Source organism: Pan paniscus, chromosome 5, assembly GCF_029289425.2.
Source record: "Pan paniscus chromosome 5, NHGRI_mPanPan1-v2.0_pri, whole genome shotgun sequence".
NCBI lineage: Eukaryota > Metazoa > Chordata > Mammalia > Primates > Hominidae > Pan > Pan paniscus.
Genome location: NC_073254.2, coordinates 145,945,824 through 145,972,161, shown reverse-complemented (window position 1 = coordinate 145,972,161; position 26,338 = coordinate 145,945,824). Strand labels below are relative to the sequence as shown.

Genomic DNA, 26,338 nt, shown 5'->3' with positions numbered 1-26,338 from the left:
AATCAGGGTCTTCAGTCAGATTTTGGTCTATTATGGTAACATTTTAAGGAACTCAAGAGATTACAACAGATTTACTTACCAGGAATATGAGTCAGTCACTAGGCTAAGGCAATGAAGATACAAAGACAAATTTAAAAATAGATCCCCCAGCCACAAAACAGCTCAAAATCCAGTGGCAAGAAATATCCTACTACATCTTGGCTAGATTGTATAAGGTTTATTCTAGGAAGATAAACAAAATACCATGAAATGAAGCTGAAGAAACAATATTGCCGAGGTTGGGGATGAGAAGTTTCAGTGAAGACTTCATGGATTAGGAAACATTTGAACCTGGACTTTAATGGAAACAGATTTTCAAAGGTGTGCCCAGTTTAGTCGTAGTAGTAAAAATGGCTAGCACTTTGGTATAAGAGCAGGAAACAAAGCTGAAAAGGCTGGTAAATTATCTTCAGGGTAAATGGCGAGATTTTCATAAGAAAATTGCATGATCAATTTAGTAATTTAGTCAGTAATTTAGGAAGAACTCTGATGAGGCTATGTTAGAAAGGGAGCATCTGGGGGCATGAAATCCAGTCAAGAGTTTCTAGCAACATTCAAGGAAAGAGAGAACGAGTATCTGCAAAGGCAGAGACACTGGGCACTGAAAAGAATGAACTGATTTCTGTTTCAGGTCCCTTCAAGGGGACAACCTGGTGCCAAAACTTCTTGTGTGTATCTGAGGGCAGTGTTTAGGATCTGTGGGTCTGACAGAACTCAAGCATACATGTTCTGTTTGTTCAATGTGTAAATGTGTTGAGAGGAGACAATAGGGTGGGAAAGGACAAAAGCAGGGGGATAGTGAGGAAGCTACTCCTGCAATCTAGATAAAAGATGATGATAACTTGGCCAAGGTGATAGCACTGATGGGAAGTGGTCAAATTCTGAACATATTTGGAAGGTACTGCCAACAAGGTTAATAGGTTAGATATGAAGTGTGAGAGACAGGACTCAAGCAGGACTCCAAGATTTTCACCCTGAGCAATGGAAAGATTGGAGTTGCCATTAATGAAGATGGGGAAAACTAAAAGGAACAGGCTGGGAAGGAGGAACACTTTAAGCTTGAGATGTCTATTTCATATGAATAGAAAATATTATACTTAAAAGATATTTGGCTTAAGGATTGGTTTAATTAATGCATGATTGTTCATTGTGAATCTGTCTCTACTTTTGTGATTTTAAATAACTAATCATGTAATGAGGATCTCATTCTCCTCAATCAGAATTGGACTTAGACATTTTCATTAAGTTGATTTCAGCTGAGTCAGACCTGTTGTTTGTATTTATATTGCAAGGATAAGAGCTGATTCATAAATAGGTGAATCAACAAGTATTAGTTTCATTTTAGTGACTTGGAGTACTTGTACCTAGTACATACTAAAAAATTAATCAAAGTTGTGGGCACCAGCTTTTGTAAATGACTTTTTCATATCAAAATCTAGAAGTATGTAAGTTATAAGTGTTACAATAATAAAGGCTGTGCTCTTAACCTTGGATTCTTTATATGAAAGAGGTGTGTTTACATCACTACAGTATACCTTTCATACACTGATCAGCCAATTTATAAAACATCTTTCATTTGAATTTCTGTTTTTAATACTACTTAAAAAGTCCAGACAGGCAAAATTTGACAGTATTTTTCCATTTTTATTTCATTTTCTTCTAGTAGTTTGAAATAGCTCACTATACAATTCCACAAATAGTATCACAACATGCATAAACAATGCTCTTGATACCACTTCAAACATTTTTAAGACAGGTTATGAATTAGCCTTGTTTTGAACTAGTGTTGTAGATGGCTAGGGAGTTACCAAATATTTAGACTACTGAAAAGGCTAAATGGATATTAATTGTAGTAATTTGATTATTAATCTTTATAAGTAAATAAGAACCTCTACTAAAAAAATGTGTTTCCAAGGGTTTTTAACAAATAGGTTGTCTACGGCCATACCATCCTGAATGCGCCCGATCTTGTCTGATCTCGGAAACAAATAGGTTTACATGAGAGCATATAAACCTATAAAAGTTGAATCAATTGGCTAACCACATTTTTGAAGAGGTCCATAAGGCATCTGAGAATTCCTTAAATACTTTACCTATTATTGTTTTTTTTTCTTTGAGACAAAGTCTCACTCTGTCACCCAGGCTGGAGTGCAGTGGCGCGATCTCGGCTCACTGTGACCTCCGCCTCCCGAGTTCAAGCGATTCTCCTGCCTCAGCCTCCCAAGTAGCTGGAACTACAGGCATGTGCCACCATACCCGGCTAATTTTTGTATTTTTTTAGAAGAGACGGGGTTTCACCATATTGGCCAGGCTGGTCTCGAACTCCTGACCTTGTGATCCACCCTCCTCAGCCTCCCAAAGTGCTAGGATTACAGGCGTAAGCCACCACGCCCAGCCTACTTTACCTATTATTGTTAAATAATGTTGTCAATTATATCACTGCAAGTTCCCATAGTAAAACAATCAAAGATTGCAGTTGTTGAAAATTCCTTCCCTGAAGCTAGTCATATTCTAACTGATTTATGGAAACTTGTAACTGTTAATCTATGTAAGTGTTCAGTGAACTATATCACAAAACAGTGATAAAAAAAACTCTATAAATCTACTTTTGAGAGCCCATAACCCCTACTTCCACATCCTTTCTCCACCTTCAGTAAATAAGATGAAATCTGAACTTCATATCCATTGTAAAGTAAATAATAGTGGAAGCAGAACTCAAGGAAAATACTTGTAAGTTTCTCAGCCTAACCAGTCACTGTCTACCTGCCTAACATTCAGTCTTGAATACTCAGTTCTACTACCACCCACTCTCAGAAGTGTTTATCCCTTCACAGCCTCTTCTGGCTGTGAAGGCATCAGGGAACTTAACGCACTAAATTCTAATCACTGATTTTGTTTGACCCCTGTACTAGCAATTGCAGTCTGAATGTCCATTTTTAGTTCTTTATTTCCTGATCCTGGCAATATCTGGCACACATTAAATGTTCAACAAATGTTTGCTGAATGAATAAATTAATGAACAAATAAAACAGTATTGATTCCACATGTTGTAACTTTGTAATAAGTAATTTGTTACTTAAAACTATCTTTAATAGCATGCCCCCTCTAAAAAAGAAAGAAAACTAGTATCTCAGCCTAATTTCAACAGTTCGTTAATCCTCATGTTCATTTATTCATATTCATTTACATGGTACTAATATACACTGGCACAATGTAGGATTAACTTGCAGCACCTGCTCTTCATTCATATTCACTATTGTGCCTATAGATTAGCACCAAAAAACCAATTTCTAACAAAATATGCCTATGAAATGATATATCAATAGTATTAACATTGCATTATCAATTTTTCTCATCTAAGCCTATCTCTGCCTTCAAATCAGGCCCTTTTCATGATAAAAGCAAAGTTTAACCTCTGATTTCTCTTTGATACAAAAACATGCCATAAAGCAACATTTTCTGCTAGTTTTATTAAGAGAACCACTTTATGTTTCTTCCCCCTTTATGTTATTAGAGGCAAAATTCCATTACAGTGAATTCTGATAGCCAATTTGATAGTTATTGTAAATTCACTGATAGAAATTATATATATTATATAGCTTTCAGGATAGATTTATTAAAAAGATGCAATGCTTCAAAAAGTGAAAACTGGCATCTGAAATTTGAGGAAAAAGTGGCACATATATAATTCCTTCCCTCAGCAAGATCAGAGATCATTGTGTAGTATGGTATTCTTTATTTTGAAAATTTATGTGTAAAACTATAGAACTGTCAAGAAATAGCTAAGTTCTTTTTCTCCTTCACAGCAATAAAGGTTCCAACAAAGTACTTTCTATAGCAGTTTATTCTTCATAAATAAATCACTATTATAATTGACTACTTACTGAGAAATGAAAATATTTTAACTTAAAAAAATACAGAGCCCTTGTTGATTAACAGAATTTGTCTTAAATAGGATTTTATCTATAGTTTCATATATATAAAATCCTTATACAAGTAACCATTGAAACAAGTCAGTAACAAAATATTCACATAACTGTATCACAGATCTTAGGAAACAGACATTCAGAAAAGATTTAAGGCCACTAAGTAACAGCCTCTCATAAAACCCAACAAATCTTAAAATTGCCATTAGACTTAAAAGGGACCTAAACACCACTTCATGCTGAACCAAGATTAGAAAAATCTTCCACTCTTGACATTTTCATGTTCTTAGTTTTTCAATCAAGTGATCAGCCTGTAATAAAAAAACATACTTTTTAATTCTAGATATCATAGTCTCTATCAAATAATTCTACTGGTATCCCTATTATAATATGCCACATTAGAAGAGTTGAGTACTATATATTCTGTTCCTAAAAATATCTTACAAAAATCTCTCAGTATAATATCTATATATAATTATTCTACATTGTATGTAAATAGGCAGTTTGTTGCCTACATTGCAAATTCATTAACAAGTTTCAAGAAGAAAAGGAAAATAAATATAACACTAAAGTTTTAAAAAGTAAAGTAAGACCTGAAATGCATATTACTAAGTGAAAGAAGCCAATCTGAAAAGGCTACATACTGTAGGATTCCAACCATATGACATTCTGCAAAAAGCAAAACTATGGAGACAATAAAAAGATCAGCAGTTGCCAGGAGTTAGAGGGGAAGGAGGGATGAATAGGCAGCATACAGAGGATTTTTAGAGCAGTGAAATTGTTAGGTATGATGCTATAATGGTGGATACATGTCCTTATACATTTATCAAAACCCACAGAATATAAAACCAAGAGTCAACTCAAAAGTAAACTATGGACTGTGGTGATAACAATTTATCAATGGGGTTCATCGATTGTAACAAATATACCACTGTGGTGTAGGATGTCATAGTGAGGAAACTGTACATGTGGAGGGGTAGGGGGTACGTGGGAACTCTGTAGTTTCTACTCAATTTTGCTGTGAACTTAAATCAGCTCTAAAAAATAAAGTCTGTTTTTTAAAAAAGGTAAACTAAAGTCTGTGAGTTACATCATTTCAGTGTTTTTCTCAATCACACTATATAATCTGGATCATTATATAAGATTATGAAATTAACTTCAATATCTTTATCTTGATTTTTTTCAAAGTCTCATAAGATACGCTAACAAAGTCAGATTTAAGAAGAGTTCAGATTCTCAGGATAAACCAACAACATATCTTATAATTTTATATATTGATGTTTTCCAAGTAAAAAAGTATTTCCTATAAGAAAATACAGTCAAAACATTACAAAAATGTATTTTCATTCATCTTTTATTATAAAGGTATAGCTCTTATAGAAAATTAGAAATACAAATATTAAAAAAAAGCATTTTTCTATTACACAAACTTTGCAAAAAAAAAAAAAAACCCAAATCAGCTGTCCGGCAGAATATCCCACTTTTTAAAATTTCAAATACATACACACACACATATATATATGTATCTTATATATTATTTAATTTTTTATTATTTTTTGAGACAAGATCTCACTCTGTCACCCAGGCTGGAGTGCAGTGGCATGATCACTCACTACAGACTCAACATCCTGGGCTCAAGCGATCCTCCTATCTCAGCCTCCCAAGTAGCTAAGACTACAGGCATGCACCACCATACCCAGCTAATTTTTGTATTTTTATATTATTTAAATAAAATCATCTGGGCAACAAGTTGAAGACAGGGATAATATGTTTGAAATATGAAGTTTCTAGAAATCAGACACTTTAAAAATTTTTCTGTACTATGACTAGAATAATACCATTCATTAACTAATGATAAATAAATACTATTGGATGATTATTGAGATATGGCAACTATAGATCACTTTATCATCATGGACACATAAAATAACACCCTGGTAAATTAGTGGTCAATTGGCCTTAGAGGGACCCCAGAGTCACTTAATATCTAAGGGTTGACTTTCAGACCACAGGTGTATAAACAGCTGAATTCTACTCCACTTTTGCTTTGGCAAGGCAGAATGCTATAATTTTTTAGACTCAAAACTTCAGGCCGGGCACAGTGGCTCACACCTGTAATCCCAGCACTTTGGGACACCAAGGCGGGTGGATCATGAGGTCAGGAGATAGAGACCAGCCTGGCCAACATGGTGAAACCCCATCTCTAATAAAAATACAAAAATTAGCTGGGCGTGGTGGCACGCACCTGTAGTCCCAGCTACTTGGGAGGCTGAGGCAAGAGAATAGCTTGAACCCGGGAGGCGGAGGTTGCAGTGAGCCAAGATTGCACTATTGCACTCCAGCCTGGTGACAGAGTGAGACTGTCTCAAAAAAAGAAAAAAAAAAAAAAAAAAAAACCCTTCGGCCACAGATCTGATAGGTGATGCTACTACTACAACTCTTTTCTAAGGAGTTTGAACTATCAAAAAACACAAAAACTCAATTTCTACAATGATGTTGATGATACAATAGAGGTAGCAGGTAACATTTCCTGACACTATTTGCAAGGTACCGTTTTAAGTGCTTTTCACATAAGTTACCTCATCAACTCTCTTATCAACCCTAGGTATAGGCACTGTTACCTATATGCAGGTAATAGATAAAGACCTTGAGCCTTAAAAAATGTAAGTAACTTTCACATGGACCCTCAAGCAAGCACTGCAACCAGAATTTGAATCCAGATCTGACTCCAAAGTCAGAACTCTGAATACCATGGTTCTTCTATATCGTATCCGCTACTTGCAATGGGGAAGACTTAGCCATAGCTTCTCTTCCTACAGACTGATGATCTTGAAAATCCCCCAAATTAAAAATATTATTTTGGATATGTGCAAGCAGTATGTTAAAACAGGTAATCAAGTCTATAAGAGCTGTTAAGTGCCTACTGTTGAGAAGAAAAAACTACAATGAAAAGGATATTTTAAATATTTTTGTATGCTGCTGACATAACAAGAATACTCACTGTGATAAACCAATAGGAATTGACTCTATAAACCAACTTGGATAAGAAGCCAAGCTGATCCACTGGTGCCAGAACATGAAGGTGCAAGTGGGAAATGGAACAGAATGGTGGCATATGAAAACCCATCCTAAAATAGAAAGTAAAGAGATGATTGACAAACCAGTTCTAAAATAAAGTCATTTTTCAGGTGAAAACACATAAATTTTAATGAGATCCAAAATAAGTACCTAAGGTAAATAGACTGTCACAAATCTCATTAATGTTTCTCTTTATGCACTTCAGAGGATTCACACACTTCCTCTTCTTTTGATGTTGAAGTTCGTAGTAACATAAGCTCATCATCAAAGAAGGCCTTAACAGCATATTATGCCTCAGTATAATCTTTATGAATTCTGAGTTGGCATAATGTCTTATCACTTCAGTCTTTATCATCTTAAGCTTTCATTCTCTTAAAATATGCTCTTGCAATGAATTTTTTAAAACATCACTGGACACTCAAGTAGTCGAGTTCCTTTATTCAATACATAGCCAGTAGATGGCACACTTTTTCCTTTAATAAAGTACTCAGACATTTCCCACCAAACCAACAATATTTCAGTAGTGAGATTAATTATGTCATCATAAAAAACTGTCGTCATCACCCAGGTTTCTTGTTTAATACTTGAAATAAGTTAGATGATAATGATTATGTGCTTCCTAAAAGATACACAAGAATTCCTTTAAATGGTTACAAAGTTTTTAAAATATGATTTAAACTCTTAAAAATAAGCTTACAAAAAGTTTTGCAAGTCCACCTATGCTCAGCAGAGCAAGACACACCTGTAACAATAATCAAAGCCTAGAAATATTTGCCTGTTCAAGGTATCAGTGAGTGGAAGTGTGGAAAGGAGGCATAGAAGTGCTATACTGCAGCAGTGATCCTCTGGGACTAGCAATGTGGAGTCAGATATGCAGTACATACTTTAAAATTTCCACCACCACCTAGAAGAGGAGACTAGGTTTTCCTTCTGCCAAACAGTCATATAATGTAGAATCAAATAATCTAGAAGCTTGAAGCAACTCAAAGGTTCACTCAATCTTTTCATCTTAAAGATGGAGAAGCCATGATCCAGAAAGTTTAAAATATTCCCAAGGTCACAAAGTTAGACAGTCGTGGAGCTGGAGTTGAGACTCAGGGCTCTCAATTCTTTGTCCAGTGTTCATTCTTCTAATAAGCATCCTATGACGGTGAAGGAAATGTGTGGCTTCTGGCCAAAGGATCTCAAACACCATTTGTTCCTTGTCATTATCACACTTGGTAATGCTTAACAGTTTTTGGAGGATTTTTCACACAGAGAATCTCATTTGCACCTACCAGCAGGCAGAGCAGGTATTATCTTGGAGAGGCTAAATGGCATGTCTAAACTAACACAGACAGTATAAGTAGAGTACACCACAAGTAGCATGAATGGCATTAGAATTCAAGTCTATTCTGAATTCTAGGTCAAAAGTGTTAGAAGTAATCTCCATTATACCTGCTTGGGTCACAGAAGCAAAATTGGAAATCTTTTAAAAAGAAAAGCATTACTTAGACAAATTAAAACATTTGAAAAGGCCCGGCGCAGTGGCTCACGCCTGTAATCCCAGCATTTTGAGAGGCCGAGGCGGGCGGATCACTTGATGTCAGCAGTTCGAGACCAGCCTGGCCAACATAGCAAAACCCTGTCTCTACTATAAAAAATACAAAAGCTAGCCAGGCATGGTGGCATGCACATATAATCCCAGCTACGTGGAAGGCTGAGGCAGGAGAATCACTTGAACTCAGGAGGCAGAGGTTGCAGTGAGCCAAGATGGCACCATTGCACTCCAGCCTGGGGGACAGTGCAAGACTCCGTCTCAAAAAAAAAAAAAAAAAAAAAAACAACAACAAAAAAACAGTTGAAAAATTGAACATCATGTGCTTACGCCAGAGTTCAGCAGACAACAAATTCAAGTTAATTTCACATTAGAATTATAATCATGTGTTTTTAAATCATATAAAATTTTTCTAAGAAAATTCAACTTGCATACAATTTTACAGGAATGCCCATATTGAACAAAGAAAAGTAGATTTGCTGGGTGTGGTGACTCACACCTGTAATCCCAGAACTTGTGTGAGGCTGAGGCAGGAGAATCACTTGAGCCCAGGAGTTTGAGACAAGCCTGGGCAACATAGGGAGACCCTGTCTCTACCTAAAAAATTTAAAAATTAGCCGGGTGTGGCAGTACTTGCCTGTGGTCCCAGCTACTTTGGAGACTAGGGTAGAAGGATACTCAGTCTGGGAGGTTGAGGCTGCAATGAGCCATGATCACACCACTGCACTCTAGCCTGGGCAACACAGTGAGATCCTATCTCAAAAAAATTTTTTTTAAAAGTAGACTTGTAACTATTTTACCTACCCACTGCCCATATAGACTTGTCTGTCCAAACTTCAAGTGGAAATTATTGGAAGATATTGAGACACAAGAGGAAGTTTTATTACATTTATACTACCAATGAACTATATTCTCACTTTCAGGAAAACTACATTTAAACCACAAACTGCCACCTCTGTTTCCATTTTCCATGGAGAAATGACATTTTGAAAAAAGTCCATAATGTATAATATTGGTTTCCATCTGGAAGTATACACACCTCACATTCGTGAAGTCAGTGAAATTATTTCTTTCAAGAATGGTTTTTCCAACAGTTACCATGTTCTCAACTGTAAAACAGAAAAGACACAACATTACACTAGGGGAGACATTAAGGTCACAAACTGCCATTGATCTTCACTCTTGTCCTATCAAATGGGTAAACATTTAAAGACACATTCAGGCCAGGCACAGTGGCTCACCCCTGTAATCCCAACACTTTGGGAGGAGGATCACTTGAGCCTAGGAGTTTGAGATCAGCCTGGGCAAAAAGGCAAGACCTTGTCTCTAAAAAACACTTTTTAAAAAGTAGCTGGGTGGCCAGGCGCAGTAGCTCATGCCTGTAATCCCAGCACTTTGGGAGGCCGAGGCAGGCGGATCACGAGGTCAGGAGATCGAGACCATCCTGGCCAACATGGTGAAACCCTGTCTCAACTAAAATACAAAAAAAATTAGCCAGGAGTGGTGGTGCACACCTGCAGTCCCAGCTACTCGGGAGGCTGAGGCAAGAGAATCACTTGAACCTGGGAGGCAGAGATTGCAGTGAGCCGAGATTGAGCCACTGCACTCCAGCCTGGTGACAGAGCAAGAGTCTGTCTCAAAAAAAAAAAAAAAAGGTAGCCAGGCATGGTGGTGCACACCTATAGTCCTAGCTACTCGACAGGTGGAGGCAGAAGGATTTCTTGAGCCCAGGAGATCGAGGCTGCAGTGCGCTATGATTGTGCCACTGCACTCAGGTCTAGGTAACAGAGTGAGACCCTCTCTCAAAAATAAATAAATAAAATAAAAAATAAAGACATTCAGTAGCTTTAAGTCACTGAGAAGTTTGCTTATCAACAACTGAAATAAAGTTTCAAATTGAGCCTCAGTGCAACATCACTATCACAAAATCTCACAGATAAGTAGACTTTACGACAGCTGGCTATTTAGGACATCTGATCATATGAGGACTAATTCTCATCAAGAAGACCAAGTAATTAAACAGAAATTGTTTGATTTAATAAGACAAGAAAACTTTGAATTTGTCTTTGAGCCCAAATTAAGGATATGGTATCCCTTCCAGTCAGCCTATCCTTGACTAGCCAAAAGTTTGTATAATGACTCTGGCTTCCAAATTCCATCTCCTTTATCATCTTTCTTCTCTTGGTGTTTTATGGCCTTCAGGTGGGAATAAACCTGTCCACCAAAAAAATTTTGGTCACCTGGGGTCTTCAAAGCACAATGCCAAATGTTACGCCTCCATAGTTTCTAACTGGTGTAAAATGGTTGAAAGAGGAAGAAGTAAAAACATCTACAGAGGATAGCTGATATATTGAGACTTACAAAATCATTGTTAATGTTTACTTCTTTAAGTCAGGTTTGAGCTGGGAGACTGCCAGCCTTCCAAGACTAGGTCAGTACCATAGAGTCCAAAAAAAAGCTCCAAATTACTTCAAGCCAGACTATATCTTTTTTTGGAATTTTTTCTTTTTCTAATTTAATTATACTGTCTTTAGAGAACATATTTATAAGATTTCAATCATTTGATATGTATTGAGCTGTATTTTATTGCTCGGAATATGGTCAACTTTGGTGAACATATGCTTTTTAAAAAACACGTATGCTGTATTTAAGTGGAGTTCTATAAATGTCAATTATAGTCATATTCCTTGATAGTGTTCTTGAACTCTTCCATATGCTTATTATTTCCTCAACTTTATCAATTATATAAAAATTATTAATTTGCAACAACTTTTAGTATGGAAATATTCAAATATAACACAAAAGCAAAGAGGAAAATGTAATGGAATCCCAAATACCTACCAGCTGCTTCAAAATTAGCAACATTTGATTTGCAACGTTATAAAAACTAGTTATAACAGCCTCTATTCTCCACTTCTGCTGAATATAAATTGAAAAATTCCTAAAAAGCTAAAGTGTGAAACCTAAGAAATAACTACAAGAATGAAAATAAAAACTTTTAATAAGAAAGATGAAATGTTTCAATCAGGTAAATCTAAATTGGATCTAATTGTTATAAGCTCAAATGTACAGTACAGGGTACTGTAGTTATAAATCATATATGTTCTCAAATGTACTGATAGAACTTCAAATGACTAAGGAACTTTGCTGTATTCAGAATCGACAGTTTAAAAATTGTTAGTTAATTCACTAGCCTAAATATTAATGAACTACACATCAAGGTTTTCCATTAAAGTGGTTTCTTACCTTTTAAAAATCTAGCCCAATTGATCTATCATGTAGGCTACCTTAAAATATTGATCAAACTAATCCCAGAACCTCATGACAAAGCCTTTCCAGATTTCAGAAGTCCTAGCCAGGGCAATCAGGCAAGAGAAAGAAATAAAAGGCATCCAAATAGGAAAAGGAGTCAAACTCTCTCTCTTCACCAAAAATCTGAGTCTATACCTAGAAAACCCTGAAGACTCCACCAATAGGATCTTGGAACTGATAAACGACTTTAGTAAAGTTTCAGGATACAAATTCAATGTACAAAAATCAGTAGCATTTCCAAACACAACACTCAAACTGAGAGTCTAAATCAAGAACACAATCCCATTTACAATAGCCACACACACACAAAAATACGTGGGAATACAGCTAGTCAAGGAGGTGAAAGATCTCTACAAGAAGAACTATAAAATGCTGCTGAAAGAAATCGTAGATGATACAAACAAATGAAAAAACATTCTATGCTCATGGACTGGAAGAATCAATATTGTTAAAAAGTATACTTTTTAACTGCCCAAAGTAATCTATGAATTCAACACTACCAACATCATTTTTCACACAACTAGAGAAAACTATCCTAAAATTCATATGAAACCAAAAAACCCAAGTAGCCAAGACAATCCTAAGCAAAAAGAACAATGCTAGAGGCATCACGTTACCCAACTTCAAACTATACTGTAAGTCTATATAACCAAAACAGCATGATAGTGGTACAAAAACAGACACACAGACCAACAGAACATAACAGAGAACCCAGAAATAAAGCCACACACCTACAGCCATCTGATCTTCAACAAAGCTGACAAATATAAGCAATGGGAAAATACGCCATATTCAGTTAAATGGTGTTGAGATAGCCGGTTATCTATATGGAGAAGAATAAAACTGCACCCCTACCTTTCACCATATACAAATATTAACACAAGATGGATTAAAGATTTAAATGTAGGACCTCAAACTATAAGAATCCTAGAAGAAACCCTAGGAAACACCATTCTGGACATCAGCCTTGGGAAACAATTTATGACTAAGTCCTCAAGAGCAACGCAATAAAAACACAAATTGACAAGTAGGACCAAATTAAAGAGCTTCTGCACAGCAAAAGAAACTATCAACAGAGTAAATGGATAACCTACAGAATGGGAAAAAGTATTTGCAAACTATGTATCTGACAAAGATGCAATATCCCGGATCTGTAAATAAATTATTAAACAATTAAACAACCAAAAATCACCATGAAACAATGGGCAAAAGACATAAATGGACACTTCTCAAAAGAAGACATACAAGAGGACAAAAAAAAATGAAAAAAATGCTCCACATCACTAATCATCAGGAAATGCAAATCAAACCCACAATAAGATACTATTTCAACACCAATCAGAATGGCTATTTTTAAAAAGTAAAAAAATAACAGATGCTGGTAAGGCAGAGGAGAAAACATAACACTTACATGCTGTTGATGAGAATGTAAATTAGTTCAGCCACTGTGGAAAGCAGTTTGGAGATTTCTCAAAAAAATTAAAATAGAACTACCATTCAACCCAGCAATCCCATTACTGAGTATATATCCAAAAGAAAACAAATTATCCTACCAAAAAGACACATGCACTTGTATGTGAGTCACAGCACTATTCACAACAGCAAAGGCATGGAATCAACCTAGGTGCCCATCAGCAGTAGACTAGATAAAGAAAATGTGGTACATATATACCATGTAATACTATGCAGCTATAAAAAAGAATGAAGTCATCTCCTTTGCAGCAGCATGGATGCAGCTGGTGGCCATTATCCTAAATGAATTACACAGGAACAGAAAACCAAACACTCTGTGTTCCCACTTATAAGGAGAGGGTAAACACTGGGTACTCATGGACAAAAAGATGGCAACAATACACACTGGGGACAACTAAAAGTGGGAGAGAGAAATGGGGGCAAGAAGTGAAAACCTAACTGTTGGGTACTATGCTCACTACCTGGGTGACAGATCATTTGTATCCCAAACCTCAGCACCACACAATATACCCACGTAATAAACCTGCTCATGTACCCCCAAATCTAAAATAAAAGTTGAAACTATCTTTTTTAAAGGCAGATTTGAAGTAAGCTTAGAAATGTCTTAGAAAATGATAGGTGACAAGCCACAGAAGGCATGAGTAGGAAAATGAGCAATCATCCTCAATAGACAAGATTCAGAATCTCCTTTTCAGAAGCTAGAAGTTCATCACTAAAAACTCATAATTAAATTTTGGTGCTAATTCATCTTCACAGGATACTATAAGGCAGGTACCAACATGATCTCACCATAAGGCAATATGAGCTCATTTGTCATATCGTAACTTGTTTGTTTATAATTTTTCATAGCACCTTTCATTTCAGAGTCAAGAAAGTCCATCATTTAAAAAGTCATAAAAATAGGCCAGGCACGGTGGCTCACACCTGTAATCCCAGCACTTTGGGAGGCCTAGGTGGGTGGATCACCTGAGGTCAGGAGTTCAAGACCAGCCTGGCCAACATGGTGAAACTCCGTCTCTACTAAAAATACAAAAATTAGCCAGACATTGTGGCGCATGCCTGTAATCCCAGCTACTTGGAAGGCTGAGGCAGGAGAATTACTTGAACCTAGGAGGCAGAGGCCGCAGTGAGCCGAGATTGCACCACCGCACTCCAGCCTGGGTGACTGAACAAGATTCTGTCTCAAAAAAAAAAAAAAAAAAAAAGTCATAAAAATATATTATCTTTCGGACCGTTTAAATGTTAAACAGCATGATGTCTGGTTTATGCTTCACAATCACTGTGGGAAAAGGTTAATGTATTTTTTAAAATTGTCCATGAGTTCCTAAATGTGGAGGCTGCATAATGAATACATGAGAATTATACTATTTTTTTAATGAATTTAAAATTCTTTATAGTGAAAATTTCAAAAAGTCATAATGCTCCTTTTTCACAGTACTTAACTAGACTTTTTCTTTTTAATCTTCACTGCCATCACTGATACCAACTGAAAATGATATAAACATGAAGAATACTGCCATCATCTTACCCAGTTCTACTTGATCTTTCCTTAGAGTTCTGCAGTTTCCAATATGCTTCTTTGGCACCACAAGATAATGATGAGTTGCCGCTGGTTTGATATCTTTGAAGCAAATTAGGTCCTCATTCTAAAGGAAAAAACATTTGTTAGTGAATTTTTAAAAAGAATTTCTTAATGCTGTTCTGGCATGACTTAAATATCATTAATCTCAGTCTGACAGGGAAATGATACTTATGTTACACCTAACCCCCACTGGGCAATTTTATAATTACGCATTAAGTTCATAACACTTCCTTCATGAGATGCTCATTGATTCCAGAGAATAAAAAAGACACATAAAATCAATTTTGGGGAAACAATTATGAGTAAAGTTCACTAAAATTTCATTACCAATAATCTCAGAGTTTATTATTTCATTACACATTTCTCTATCCCTACCCTAAAGTTTTTTACTCTTGACACATATTTTTAAAGGTTTGGCTACAGAATCACAGCAAGATAGATAAATTCCTTTCTACATTTAATTTTTTTCCCAATGTAGCATTTTCCTCAATTATAAAAAGAACACCAGCTAGCATTTACATGTCCAGGGATTGCATTTTTTAAACATTTTTTAAAGCAATTATATCCAAATACTTTTTTACTTGCCACTTTACAGTATTAAAAAGACTGAAATGCTGAAACAAATTCCAGTATATTGTACTAATTTATGGGACCACTACAATACATGTGTGGCATCAGTTTTCTGGTTTACATTACCCCACACAGTAATCTACAGAAAAAAGAAAAGGAAAGGAAGAGCGTGTTTCAACCTATTAACATTTGAATTTCGAACTTTCCTAAAAGAAAATCTATATTCACTAAATAACCGTATTAAATATCTGATAATGAATATCTTATTCAGTGTCTTATATTGATTTTAATTTTTACTTTATATTAAATAAAAATTAATTAAAATCAATGTAAGCAGAGTTTCCCTTAGAAAAAAATCCATGAATGCAATGCTGCTCAATAGTTCTCCATTCCAAGAGCCAAAATTCAATTCAAACAAGTGCGTCATATCCCTTCCAGTAATCCTGGTTATCCTAAGATAACAAACATGATAATTATATATCAATTTTAATCCATTTCTATCATTTTTATTATGGTTTTTCTGTCTAGTATTAAAATTAAAAATTGATATCCATGGAATGTTTTAGAAAAGGATAAGGTCAAGGACTACACTGTTTTTGATTGTTTAAAATTTTCCTTTTTTCCTTTCTTTGAGACAGGGTCTCTCTCTGTAGCCCAGGCTGGAATGCAGTGGCACAATAATGGCTCACTGCAGCCTCAATCTCCTGAGCTCAGCTGATCCTCCCACCTCAGCCTCCCAAGGAGCTGGGATGCACATCACCATGCCAGGCTATATATATATATTTGTAGAGATGGAGTCTCCCTATGTTATCCAGGCAGGTCTCAAACTCCTGGACTCAAGCGATCCTCCTGCCTCAGTCTCCCAAAGTGCTGGCATTACCATTATTTCTTTAATACTTCCAGCTCAGAAACAATTAAAATTGGGGATTAAATCTAGTACAAGAAAATTGCCACAATCCTACTTCCCAGATTGATTCACAACACAATAATGTTATATATCTTTATTTCCCCTCAATTATGGCATTAATTTTTTAAAATCCAGAGGTAATTCTGGTACAGAATACAACCTGGTTAGAATTAGTTTGAGATGATGTAGCTGTACTCTACCTCACAGCAGGAATGACACTTCTTTAGATTAACAGAACTAGCAAGTACCAGTCTAATGGCTAGCAGGAGAAAAGCTAAAGAGGTTCCTAAAAATCTGCTGTCTCATACTGCATAACTTAGCCGTAAGAATGAACCAAAATGCTTAGTTTTGTCTTCCAACCTCTATATTGAAAGGTTTTGGTTACTAACTCTCATATATCAATAATTTATTTTCCCAATCTTAATTAATTACCCAATCCCAATCCTAATAAAAACTACCAATCGACATGACTCTTATTACCAGGAATAGATAAAATTCCTCTCAAAAATATAGAAACTTGATGTTTTAGTTAGCCTACACCCCGACTAAATTAGATTTCCATGAAGCTTTCTGAAATATTGAAACTAGCTCTGATGTCACCCTTTGTCCCATTCCTACTGCTGACCCAGGCATCATTTACATGGTTCATCTTAAGAAAAATGATCCTCCTATTCCATAGATACGCTGGCAAAAATATCAAATGATTGTGTGTGTGTGTGTGTGTGTGTGTGTGTGTGTGTGTATAAAACTATTCTTTGCAGCATAATTCATGATAGCAAAAGACTGAAAAAAAAACCAAACATTCATAATGCAGCTGGGCGACTGGTTTAATAAATTATGGCAAATCCACACAATGGAGTATTGTGTGGCTCTAAAAAGGAATGAGGAAGATCTTCATATACATATGAAATTATTTCTAAGATATATTCAAGTTTTTTTTAAAAACAGCAAGGAGCAGGAGAGTGGTTAAGCTATCTTTTGTGTGTAAGAAAGAAGAATACAAATACAGACATGTGAATACCTATTTACTCACAATGGAAGGATAAACAAAAAAATTTTTTAAAGTTTCTTATGGAGAAAGATAACATGGTAGAGACGACAAGAGAATGGATGCTAGATTTCTCCAAATGTACCTTGCTTTACAATTTTGACTCTGAAAACATGTAAATATTTAACATGTATACGTCACACTTCACAAGAAAAAAAAGCAATCCCTAAAAATAAAAATCAAACAATAAACCTAACTGGATGTCATGTTGGTAGCATAATCATTCCATTCAAAGAAGAGAATGATTTCAAGTGACTTAAAGATACAGTATTTTGCCCATCCATCCCTAATGACATCACTAAAGAGCATTTTCATTCCTGCACTGAATTTGGATCACAGGGAAGCTCCTCAAGTGTGGGGCATGCCATATTCGTCTTTGAACTCCAAGTGAATAACAAAGTACGCCTGCCAAACTGCTGAATAAATAAATGACAGATGCTTCATAGAAGATAAAGTTACTGATACACCCTCCTCTACCCCTTAAAAAATGGTGTGTCATTTGGGTTTTCAGGTATTTTTCCAGGAACAGAGATGGATTTTCTATGATCTTTCAGTTTCTCCTTGCAAAACCCCTTCTTAAATTGGAATTGTGGCCATTTTTGAATTAGATCAATGTGTCTCAACCTTTTCTCATTATCACCTCCCTAAGGAGACTTTATATATGTTTTCTGATTGCCCCCTCCCATGATGTTTTAATGGCACAGATACAATGTATATATGTTTATGTTCTGTATGGTATACCTATGCTTTACATATAGAAAGAATAAAAATTGTTTTTCTCCTGCCACCTCTGCTCTGCCCCAGGGAAGAACCAACTTTTATCCTTTTGGTAATGCATGGATTAGAGGAAGAGCTAGCCTATCCTGACTTCATTATCACCACTGACTCTAATAAACAATTTAAACACAACAAATAACTGTTTCAGATTTCTTTAAATCTGAAAACCCAAATAGGGCAGACTGGCCCTCAACCTCCATTCTAAATATTTCTGTGCTTTCTGTAACGCAGAACTAAAAAAGCTAAAAATCCCAGAGGGAATTTAGATCTTGCCAATCAAAAAGCCATGTTTTTGCTGATTCTGTTATCATCCATCTAGCAAACTTGGCCAGCTTTAAGACTACAAAGACAGGTTTTCTTTATCTTTCTCCCCCTCTCCCTTTTGAATACCTTATCACTAGCTTCACGGATGTCAAGAATGGCAAGACACCAATTTTTTGTTGGGAAAAAGCTGCCAGCGTGGACCCAGCAGATGGAGTGTGGCTCTGAAGCAGTGTTTCTCAACCAGAGGTGGAAACACATAGACGCTCTTTTGATCATGGATACTGCTAAAAGTTGGTGCGCAGAGATCGGGGATGTTAACCATCCTCCAACAGGGGACAACGTTCAAGTTAAATTGGCACTGAGTTATTTCCTCAGTATAGTCCCAAGCAAGGTAAATTCTAGTCCAGTGTTACTCAATTACTTTTTCATTATTTTTTATCTAATGAGCCTTTTAAGACTTTTTTTCTTCTAATCCCATCTCCATGAGATTTTAATACCACAGCTACACTCTCTGTTTACTCTATGTATATCTGTGCCTCATACATGAAAAAGTAAGATATTGCCCCACCACCACCAAGAACCAATTTTCACCCCTTTGGGAGTGTCATCTGCCCCATTAAGAATGCATGGTTCAGCCTTTGCTTAGTTTTAAATATGCAGTATACAATTAGACAACACCATATGGAGGTTTATGGAGTGAAGAATCTTCTACAGCTTTTGCTGGAAAGGTTTGCCAGACTAACCCCTCATGATGCTGGTAACTCCAATTTTTCCAAATGGAAATTTTTCCCTTTTGTACTTGAATTACACTTTATATAAACCCAACAGTTTCTAAATGTTTGCAATGAATATATTTGAATGAGTATATGAATGTATGATGTAAACCATCTAATTATGTTATGTAATTATTCTTTTTAAAAAGATTAATCTTTACCCTTTAATGAGTGAGCTCTTGTACATCAAGTCATCTTAGATTCAATTTGAAAAAGATACACAACTTTTGGGAGCACTATTATACACGCATATGTATCTTACGTTTTATATTATACGGATATGTGTGTGTGATATATATATATATATATGGGTTTCCATCCACGATTCCTGGCTCATAACTCCCAACGCCCTTGTTACAGTCTTTTGTTACCATGTTGAGGCATTTTAGGTCTCAGAGACAGGCCTCAGAAAAAGAATCTCTCTCACAATCTCTCTGCCCTTCTCTTGCCCTCCCCTCACCTGCCCAAGTCAGGACTATAATCTTCCCTGACCTTTCTGATTGTGGGTCATAAAACCCTCATTTCTGAAGGGATTCTGCCTCATACCCTGGAGGAAGGAAAGCTTCACAGAGAGGCCAAGAAGAATCTGGACAGGCCTTGCTGGGTTTCCCCACTCAGTCTACTAGTATTAGATCATACCCTTTTTGTCCAGTCACATTAATACAGAATTGTCAGTCAGGCCTATCCAATGAAGACTCCATAAAAGGCCCCAGAGAACAGAGTTTAGAGAGCTTCTGAATAGCTGAACTCATGGAGGCTCCTGGGAGAGGACACGCCTGAGGAGAACATGGAAGCTCTGCCCCCTTTTCCCCATACTTTGGGCTATTCATCTCTTCAGCAGCATCCTTTGGAATATCCTCTATAATAAACCAGTAAACCTAAGTGTTTCCCTGAGTTCTGTAAGCCACTCTAGCAAGCTTTAGAACCCAAAGAGAAGCTCGTGGGATCCCCAACTTCAAGCTGGTCGGTCAGAAGTTCCAGAGGCCTGGACTTGCAACTGGTGGGAAGGGCAGGCCAGTCTTGGGGACTGAGTCTTCAACCTGCGGGATCTGATGCTATCACCAGGTAGATACTATAAGAATTGAAATGGAGGACACCCAGCTGGTGTCTGCTGCAAAACTGATTGTTTGCTTGGTGTATGGGGGAAAACCTCCATACATTTGGTCACAGAAGTGTTCTGTGTTGATTGCTGTTGTTGAATGGGAAAACAAAAAAAAGCACAGTTTGTGTTTTTCCACTGACAATGAGCTATTGTATATATTCCCCGTTTCCCGAATTTAGGGTGTAAATTAGTTGAAAGTACTGATCATGTCTTATTTCTACCATGCAAATATCCCCAGTCTCTTCATATTGTTTACTTTGTTCCTAACCAAGAAAAATTCTCACTTTGGATGTGACAGAAGTCTGGATCCCACCCCTTTTGATGACTATTTTCAGACAAAGCTTTCTACTGCTACTAGTATCTATTTTCTATTAGTTTCATTATTAGAATTGCAGAATACAAAATTTAAAAGCAGTTTCTAAGGACCTACTAAATATTGAACTCTGAGTTTAAAAATGCACTTTACCTCTCTTTAGCCTACTTTTATATTTAGTAAAATAAAGGGAGACTGAAAAGGCAGAACTAGGTCCCTTCTGACTCTATGGGTCAGTCCAACAGAGGTCTGCAAACAGAAAACCGATGTGTGTATTCTTTCTCCCTGTCAGGTGCTGTCTTTACTTCCTTCTCCTATTCAGCATATATTCCATGGTCTACCACTTCAGCCACTTGCTTGCCATAACTTCTTTCTTTTTTTTTTTTCCCCAGAGAGAGTCTTGCTCTGTCACCCAGGCTGGAGTGCAGCGGCGTGATCTCAGCTCACTGCAACCTCCACCTCCCGGATTCAAGCAGTTCTCCTCCCTCTGCCTCCCAAGTAGCTGGGATTACAGGTGCCTGCCACCACACCCAGCTAATTTTTGTATTTTTAGGAGAGATGGGGTTTCACCATGTTGGCCAGGCTGGTCTCAAACTCCTGACCTCATGATCCGCCTGCCTCAGCCTCCCAAAGTGCTGGGATTATAGGCGTGTGCCACTGCGCCCGGCTCCATAACTTCTTAACTGTGTCTCACTACACTTCTATAACACCCACATGGCAAAACCCCAACCCTGGGTCAATACAACTGCCTACCTTGTGTAATCTCAGCCTTTGGCTGCTGCTGGAAAGTGGGAAGAAAATCACACAACTGAGCAGACTGGTATGACCTGAAATTGAATGTCCTCAACCTCACGTGACCCGCTGTACAACAATCCTTGTTTCCCTAATTCTCTCTCCTAGCCTTCACAGGAGCTACTTCAAACCTTTTACTTGGAAATAACCATATAATTGCTCCTTCTCCTTTTTCAAGGTTTAACCCAAATGTCACCTGCTTAGTGCAGATTTTCCTGACTAAAATTTTAAAACTGCATCCCCTTCTTCTTTATTTTCTGCCATCTAATAAACTATAAATTTTACTTATTATTTTGCTTATTATCCTTTTCTGCAACTACAAGGTGAGCTCCATAAGGGCAAGGAGTTTTGCATGTTTTGTTTACGGCTGTATCCCCATGCCTCCAACAGTGCCTGGCACACAGAGAGTGAGGAATGAGTTTCCTCTTTCCCAGGGTCAACATTCTACCCCCTGGGCCATTTTAAACCTCTCTCTATAGGCATCTTCCCGGATTTGAACACACAAAAGGTTTCACTGTTTTAAAAGCTTTCTCTTAATCCCCAACTTCTCCTGTAGCTACCACTACCTTTCCCTCCTCCCCTGGATTGCCAAATTCCTGTGAGAGTTGTCTGTATTTGCTGTCTTCACTCCTTCCTTTCCCAAGTTCTTCTCAATCAACTGCTATCTGCCTTTTGCTTCACCACTTCATGAAATTGCTCTCCTCAAGGTCAATGAACATCACTTTGGGGATACAACCAGTCCTGCTCTGACTCTGCAAGGACATACAAGGGTCATCTAACCCAGATTTGAGGATGAAGGCAGGCTAATATTGCTGCTGACATTGCTGGCAATTCCTTTCTTTTTGACATACTCCCTTCTCTTAGCCTTCCCAGTGTTCCTTCTATTTCTCTGTTCCTTCTCTATTCCCTTTCCAGGTCCTCTTCCTCTGTCTGTCCCTTATGATGTTAGCATTCTTCAGAGTTCTGTGTAGGCCTCCCCTTCACTTTTTACCTCATGGGTGATCTCATCGCTTCCCTTCTTTTTCAGTTTCCATCTATAAACCGACAGTTCCTGTAATCTGGGTTAGAGATACAGATCCCTCTACAGAGTGCTAGACTATCCAACCATTTAAAAGACATCTCTACTTAGATGCCTCAAACTCACCTCAAACTCCACAACTCCATAGCTGAACTCATCGCTTTGCTACCTCCCACCACTCCCCTGGCCATCTTTTCTCCTCCTGTGTTCCCGAGCTTAATGAAATGGTACCACCACTACTAGTTTACCCTAGCCAGAAACCTGGAAATCATCTTTGACTTCACCCTCTTTCATTTCCTTATTCTCTTATATCTAAATCAGGGTTTCTAAACCTTGGCACTTCTGACATTTTGAGGGCTGGATAAGCCTGTTTTATGTGTGTGTGTTGATGGGGTGGTGGGGGTGCTGTCCTGTGCACTGTACCATGTTAATAGCAACCCTGGCTTTTATCCATTATTTAGGTCCCAGAAGCAACCCCTAGAAGTGCCAGAAGTTGTTACAATCAAAAGTATCTCAATACATTGCAAAATGTACCCTGGGAGGGCAAAATTGCCCCCAGTTGAGAATCACTGACCTGTATCCATCAAGTCCTGCCTGTTTTACCTCCTGAATACTGTATCCCTTAAATTGATATACTTTTCATAATCTCCTCTACCACATTCTCATTTCAGGCCATCATCAGGGTAGATTAATCTACTAGCCTTCCAACAGGTCTCCATACCTCCAGACTGGTCTCCTCCAAATCATTCTCCACAATGATGCCAGAATGACCTTTCAAAGATCAACCCCCTTCTATAACTCCGCAACATCTTCCTCCCAACCCACCATTAAACATTGTGAAGTTTCACTTTGCTCTTCAGATAAAGACAAAATTCCTTCACATGACTTCCAACACACTTAATAATCTGGTCCCTTGTTTACCTCTCCAGCCTCGCCTTTCATCCTCTCAAACTCTATGCACTAGTTAGACATTTCTGTTAGTTTTTCTATCACACAAACTGAACCTCTTGGGGGGTCTCTCCACCTGGGACATTATTCTCTCCATTTCCTCATCTGATCAACTCCTACTTATTTCTTCATGCCTCATTTCCTCTGGAAAGCCTTCCCTAATTCTTCAGAGCTGGGTTAGATGCTCCTCCCACAAGCTTACAAAATACTGTAAAATCACCTGACCACAGCACGAGACATTGTAACTGGCTACCTCCTCTGTATACATTCCGCCCTTTAGATTGTAAAATCGGGACACAGACTGTCCCTTATCTTGCTCAAAAACCTCCAAAACAAGGTGCTTAGAAGGAATTCTATTTATTTTTTTAAAAATAAAGGAATGTTTACTACAAAAGACACAATCTTTGGAGCTAATTCTCTCAAAAAGTTGTTTCTATATGGACAAGTAAAACCAACAGAATAAAGTGTGTGCCAGATTATCCGCTTAAAAATATCTGGGCAAAGTCTTCATGCTCTGAAAATGTCCACGCATCCCAACTGACAGTGGAATTCAGAGGCAATTCAATAATAGTTTGACCTCAGACCCACTCCCTCCAGCCTATTTTCTGCTAATCTAACGAACAGCTTTCCACAATTATCATTACCTATTTTCTACTAGTTTTCTCATCAGTATCGGTATTAGAGTGTGCAGGATTTAAAATCAGTATCTTGAAGGTGGAGAAGAATCCCTTGTAATAAAAGCAGAGGCCACAAAATGTTATTTGTACCAAGTACCTGGGTACCTGCAAACATAGGCCAAAGCATTCGGCCCTGTCATTCACTCTTTGCCCCTTGGAACAGCAAAGATACCGCTGGAGCCACTGCCTGTCCGTCCCCTAGGAGTGAGTCTGTCATCAGCACCCGGACCCCGCAGAAAGGCCCGTAGTGGGCGTATCCCCAGCTTCCCCGAGCCCCATCCACACAGAGCGGCCCTGCCTCTGCGAGCTGAGTAGCGATCGGGATCCTCTGCACCCGCTCCACAACGGCGAGGCCTCCCTGCCGGAGCTCCGAGGGGCGGCCAGGTCCTCACCCACCCCCGGCCGCGCGTCGCCGCCCACCTCGCAGTGCAGGAGTTCGGTGCCCGGGTCCTGCCGCCCCGCGATCCGGCAGAACACGCAGGTGCTGTCGTTGTCCTTGGGCTCTGGTGACTTGGCAGCGGCTTCACAGGTCCCCACTGAGGAAACCGTAGTTTCTGCAGTCGCCGAGGCCTCACAGTCGGGGGCCAGGCCGGCGCTGCGGTTCACCTGTTCCTCCGCCATTGCACCCGCCCCTCGCGGCCTAGAGCCTCGGCCTCTCCAGCGCTACCGGGCCCGCGCAGTCTCCGCGTCCCGCACCTCCTCCGTTTTACCTCGAGACGTCGCCCCTCGCCTGACGCTGGGCGGTGATCCAGGCTTGGGGGAGACGGAAGGAGACGCGGTGAGGAACTTCAAAGCCGGAGGCCGGCCTGAAAACCGGCTGCCACTAGAGGGCGCGCAATGGCGCTGCCGAGAGTCGTCCTGACCCCTGCGCCTCGTTGGTAATGACGCACGACGTCTGCCAAGGCGCAGAGCGCCCAGCGCGTCGTGGTGACATCACAGAGGCGCGGGAGCGTTTGACATAATGGAGCTTGTTGGGTGTTCTGGACAGGCGTTCTTCAAAGCCCATAGTATAGCGTGTCCAAATATTGTATTACGCTGCCGTTTTTTTTTTTTAGTTTTTTAAAGTTTGATTTTTAAAATTCGTAGGTTTTTAAAGAATGAGCAAAATTCCTAAAGCCTTGTTTTCAACAGACATCATGTTTGCTGCTTTTTCAGCCACGATAATTGTAGTTTAAACTCAAAATGTCCAAAACTGACCTTTACATCTCTGTTGACTTTTTATTGTTGTTAACAGCACAGTTAGATCAAAATAGCGACCTTTTTTTTTAATCTCACATTCCTCATATACAAGTAGATGTGGAGTCCTATAGTTAATAGTCTGAAATATCCCAGAAATTCAATGCCAGTGCCTCATAATGCCTCACCTAGACCAATGCAATCACCTTCTAACTTATTTATTGATTTTCCTGTCACTCAGACAAAACCTTCTGTAACTATGTGCTCAAAGAAAAAGTACCAGTTCCTTAGCTTGGTGTTCAAGGTGGACTCTGATTTGACCTCAGCTTTTCGTTTTGTGATACTTCGCACTTGCTGAGCATCTAAAACATGCCATATATTTCTCTAATTGTCAAAAAACGCAAGGTTGGTTTTATAACCACCGCTCTAGAGATGAAGGACCAAACTCAGAGTTGCCCAGTCCCACACAACTAATTAATAGTGACAGAGTTTAAGATCAAGGTTTGTCTAACTCCAAAACCCACCAACCTTTTTGACATACAGCACTCCTTTTTTAACACCAAAAAATTTGTTGGACTAGCTCACTATAGTAGTTATACCCTTGGTATTTGCTGATTTAGAAAATACATAACAAATTGGGAATTCAGTAATGATTTTTAATGGATTTATGTTGTAATAAAAAGTGGTTGTATGTGTTTTGAATTGTTGTACATATACATTCAAGACATTTTTCATTCCTTTTTGTAGTTGGCCAGTAGTTTGGGGAACCACTACAATAGCTTCACTGCCTTTCAGCACCCCAAAGCAGAGTTCAGAATCAATACATTAGAGTTTTGCCAAATTTTAGTATTCACAATTTCCATGCCTGTACTACACCTTCACATCACTGCTTTTATTCACACAGTTCTCTCTCAAATATTCTTGTTTCCATCTCTTCACTCCAAATTCTACCTTCCAAGCCACCCCTCCAATGCTACCTCCTTCATGAAATTTTCTTTAGCCAAACTGACATAAGCACATCCTCTT

General features: G+C 38.2%; 1 protein-coding gene across 1 annotated transcript; it reads right to left on the bottom strand.

Moving 5' to 3' along the window:
* Positions 1-1,662: 1,662 nt before the first annotated feature.
* On the bottom strand, positions 1,663-25,336 carry HINT3 (histidine triad nucleotide binding protein 3). Its single transcript, XM_003827615.4, has 5 exons — positions 24,557-25,336; positions 14,894-15,011; positions 9,620-9,689; positions 6,967-7,093; positions 1,663-4,276 (listed from the first exon to the last, which is right to left on the bottom strand). The coding sequence occupies exons 1-5, from the start codon at positions 24,755-24,757 to the stop codon at positions 4,244-4,246; spliced, it is 549 nt and encodes a 182-aa protein (XP_003827663.1). The 5' UTR covers positions 24,758-25,336; the 3' UTR covers positions 1,663-4,243.
* Between the last annotated feature and the right edge of the window lie 1,002 nt (positions 25,337-26,338).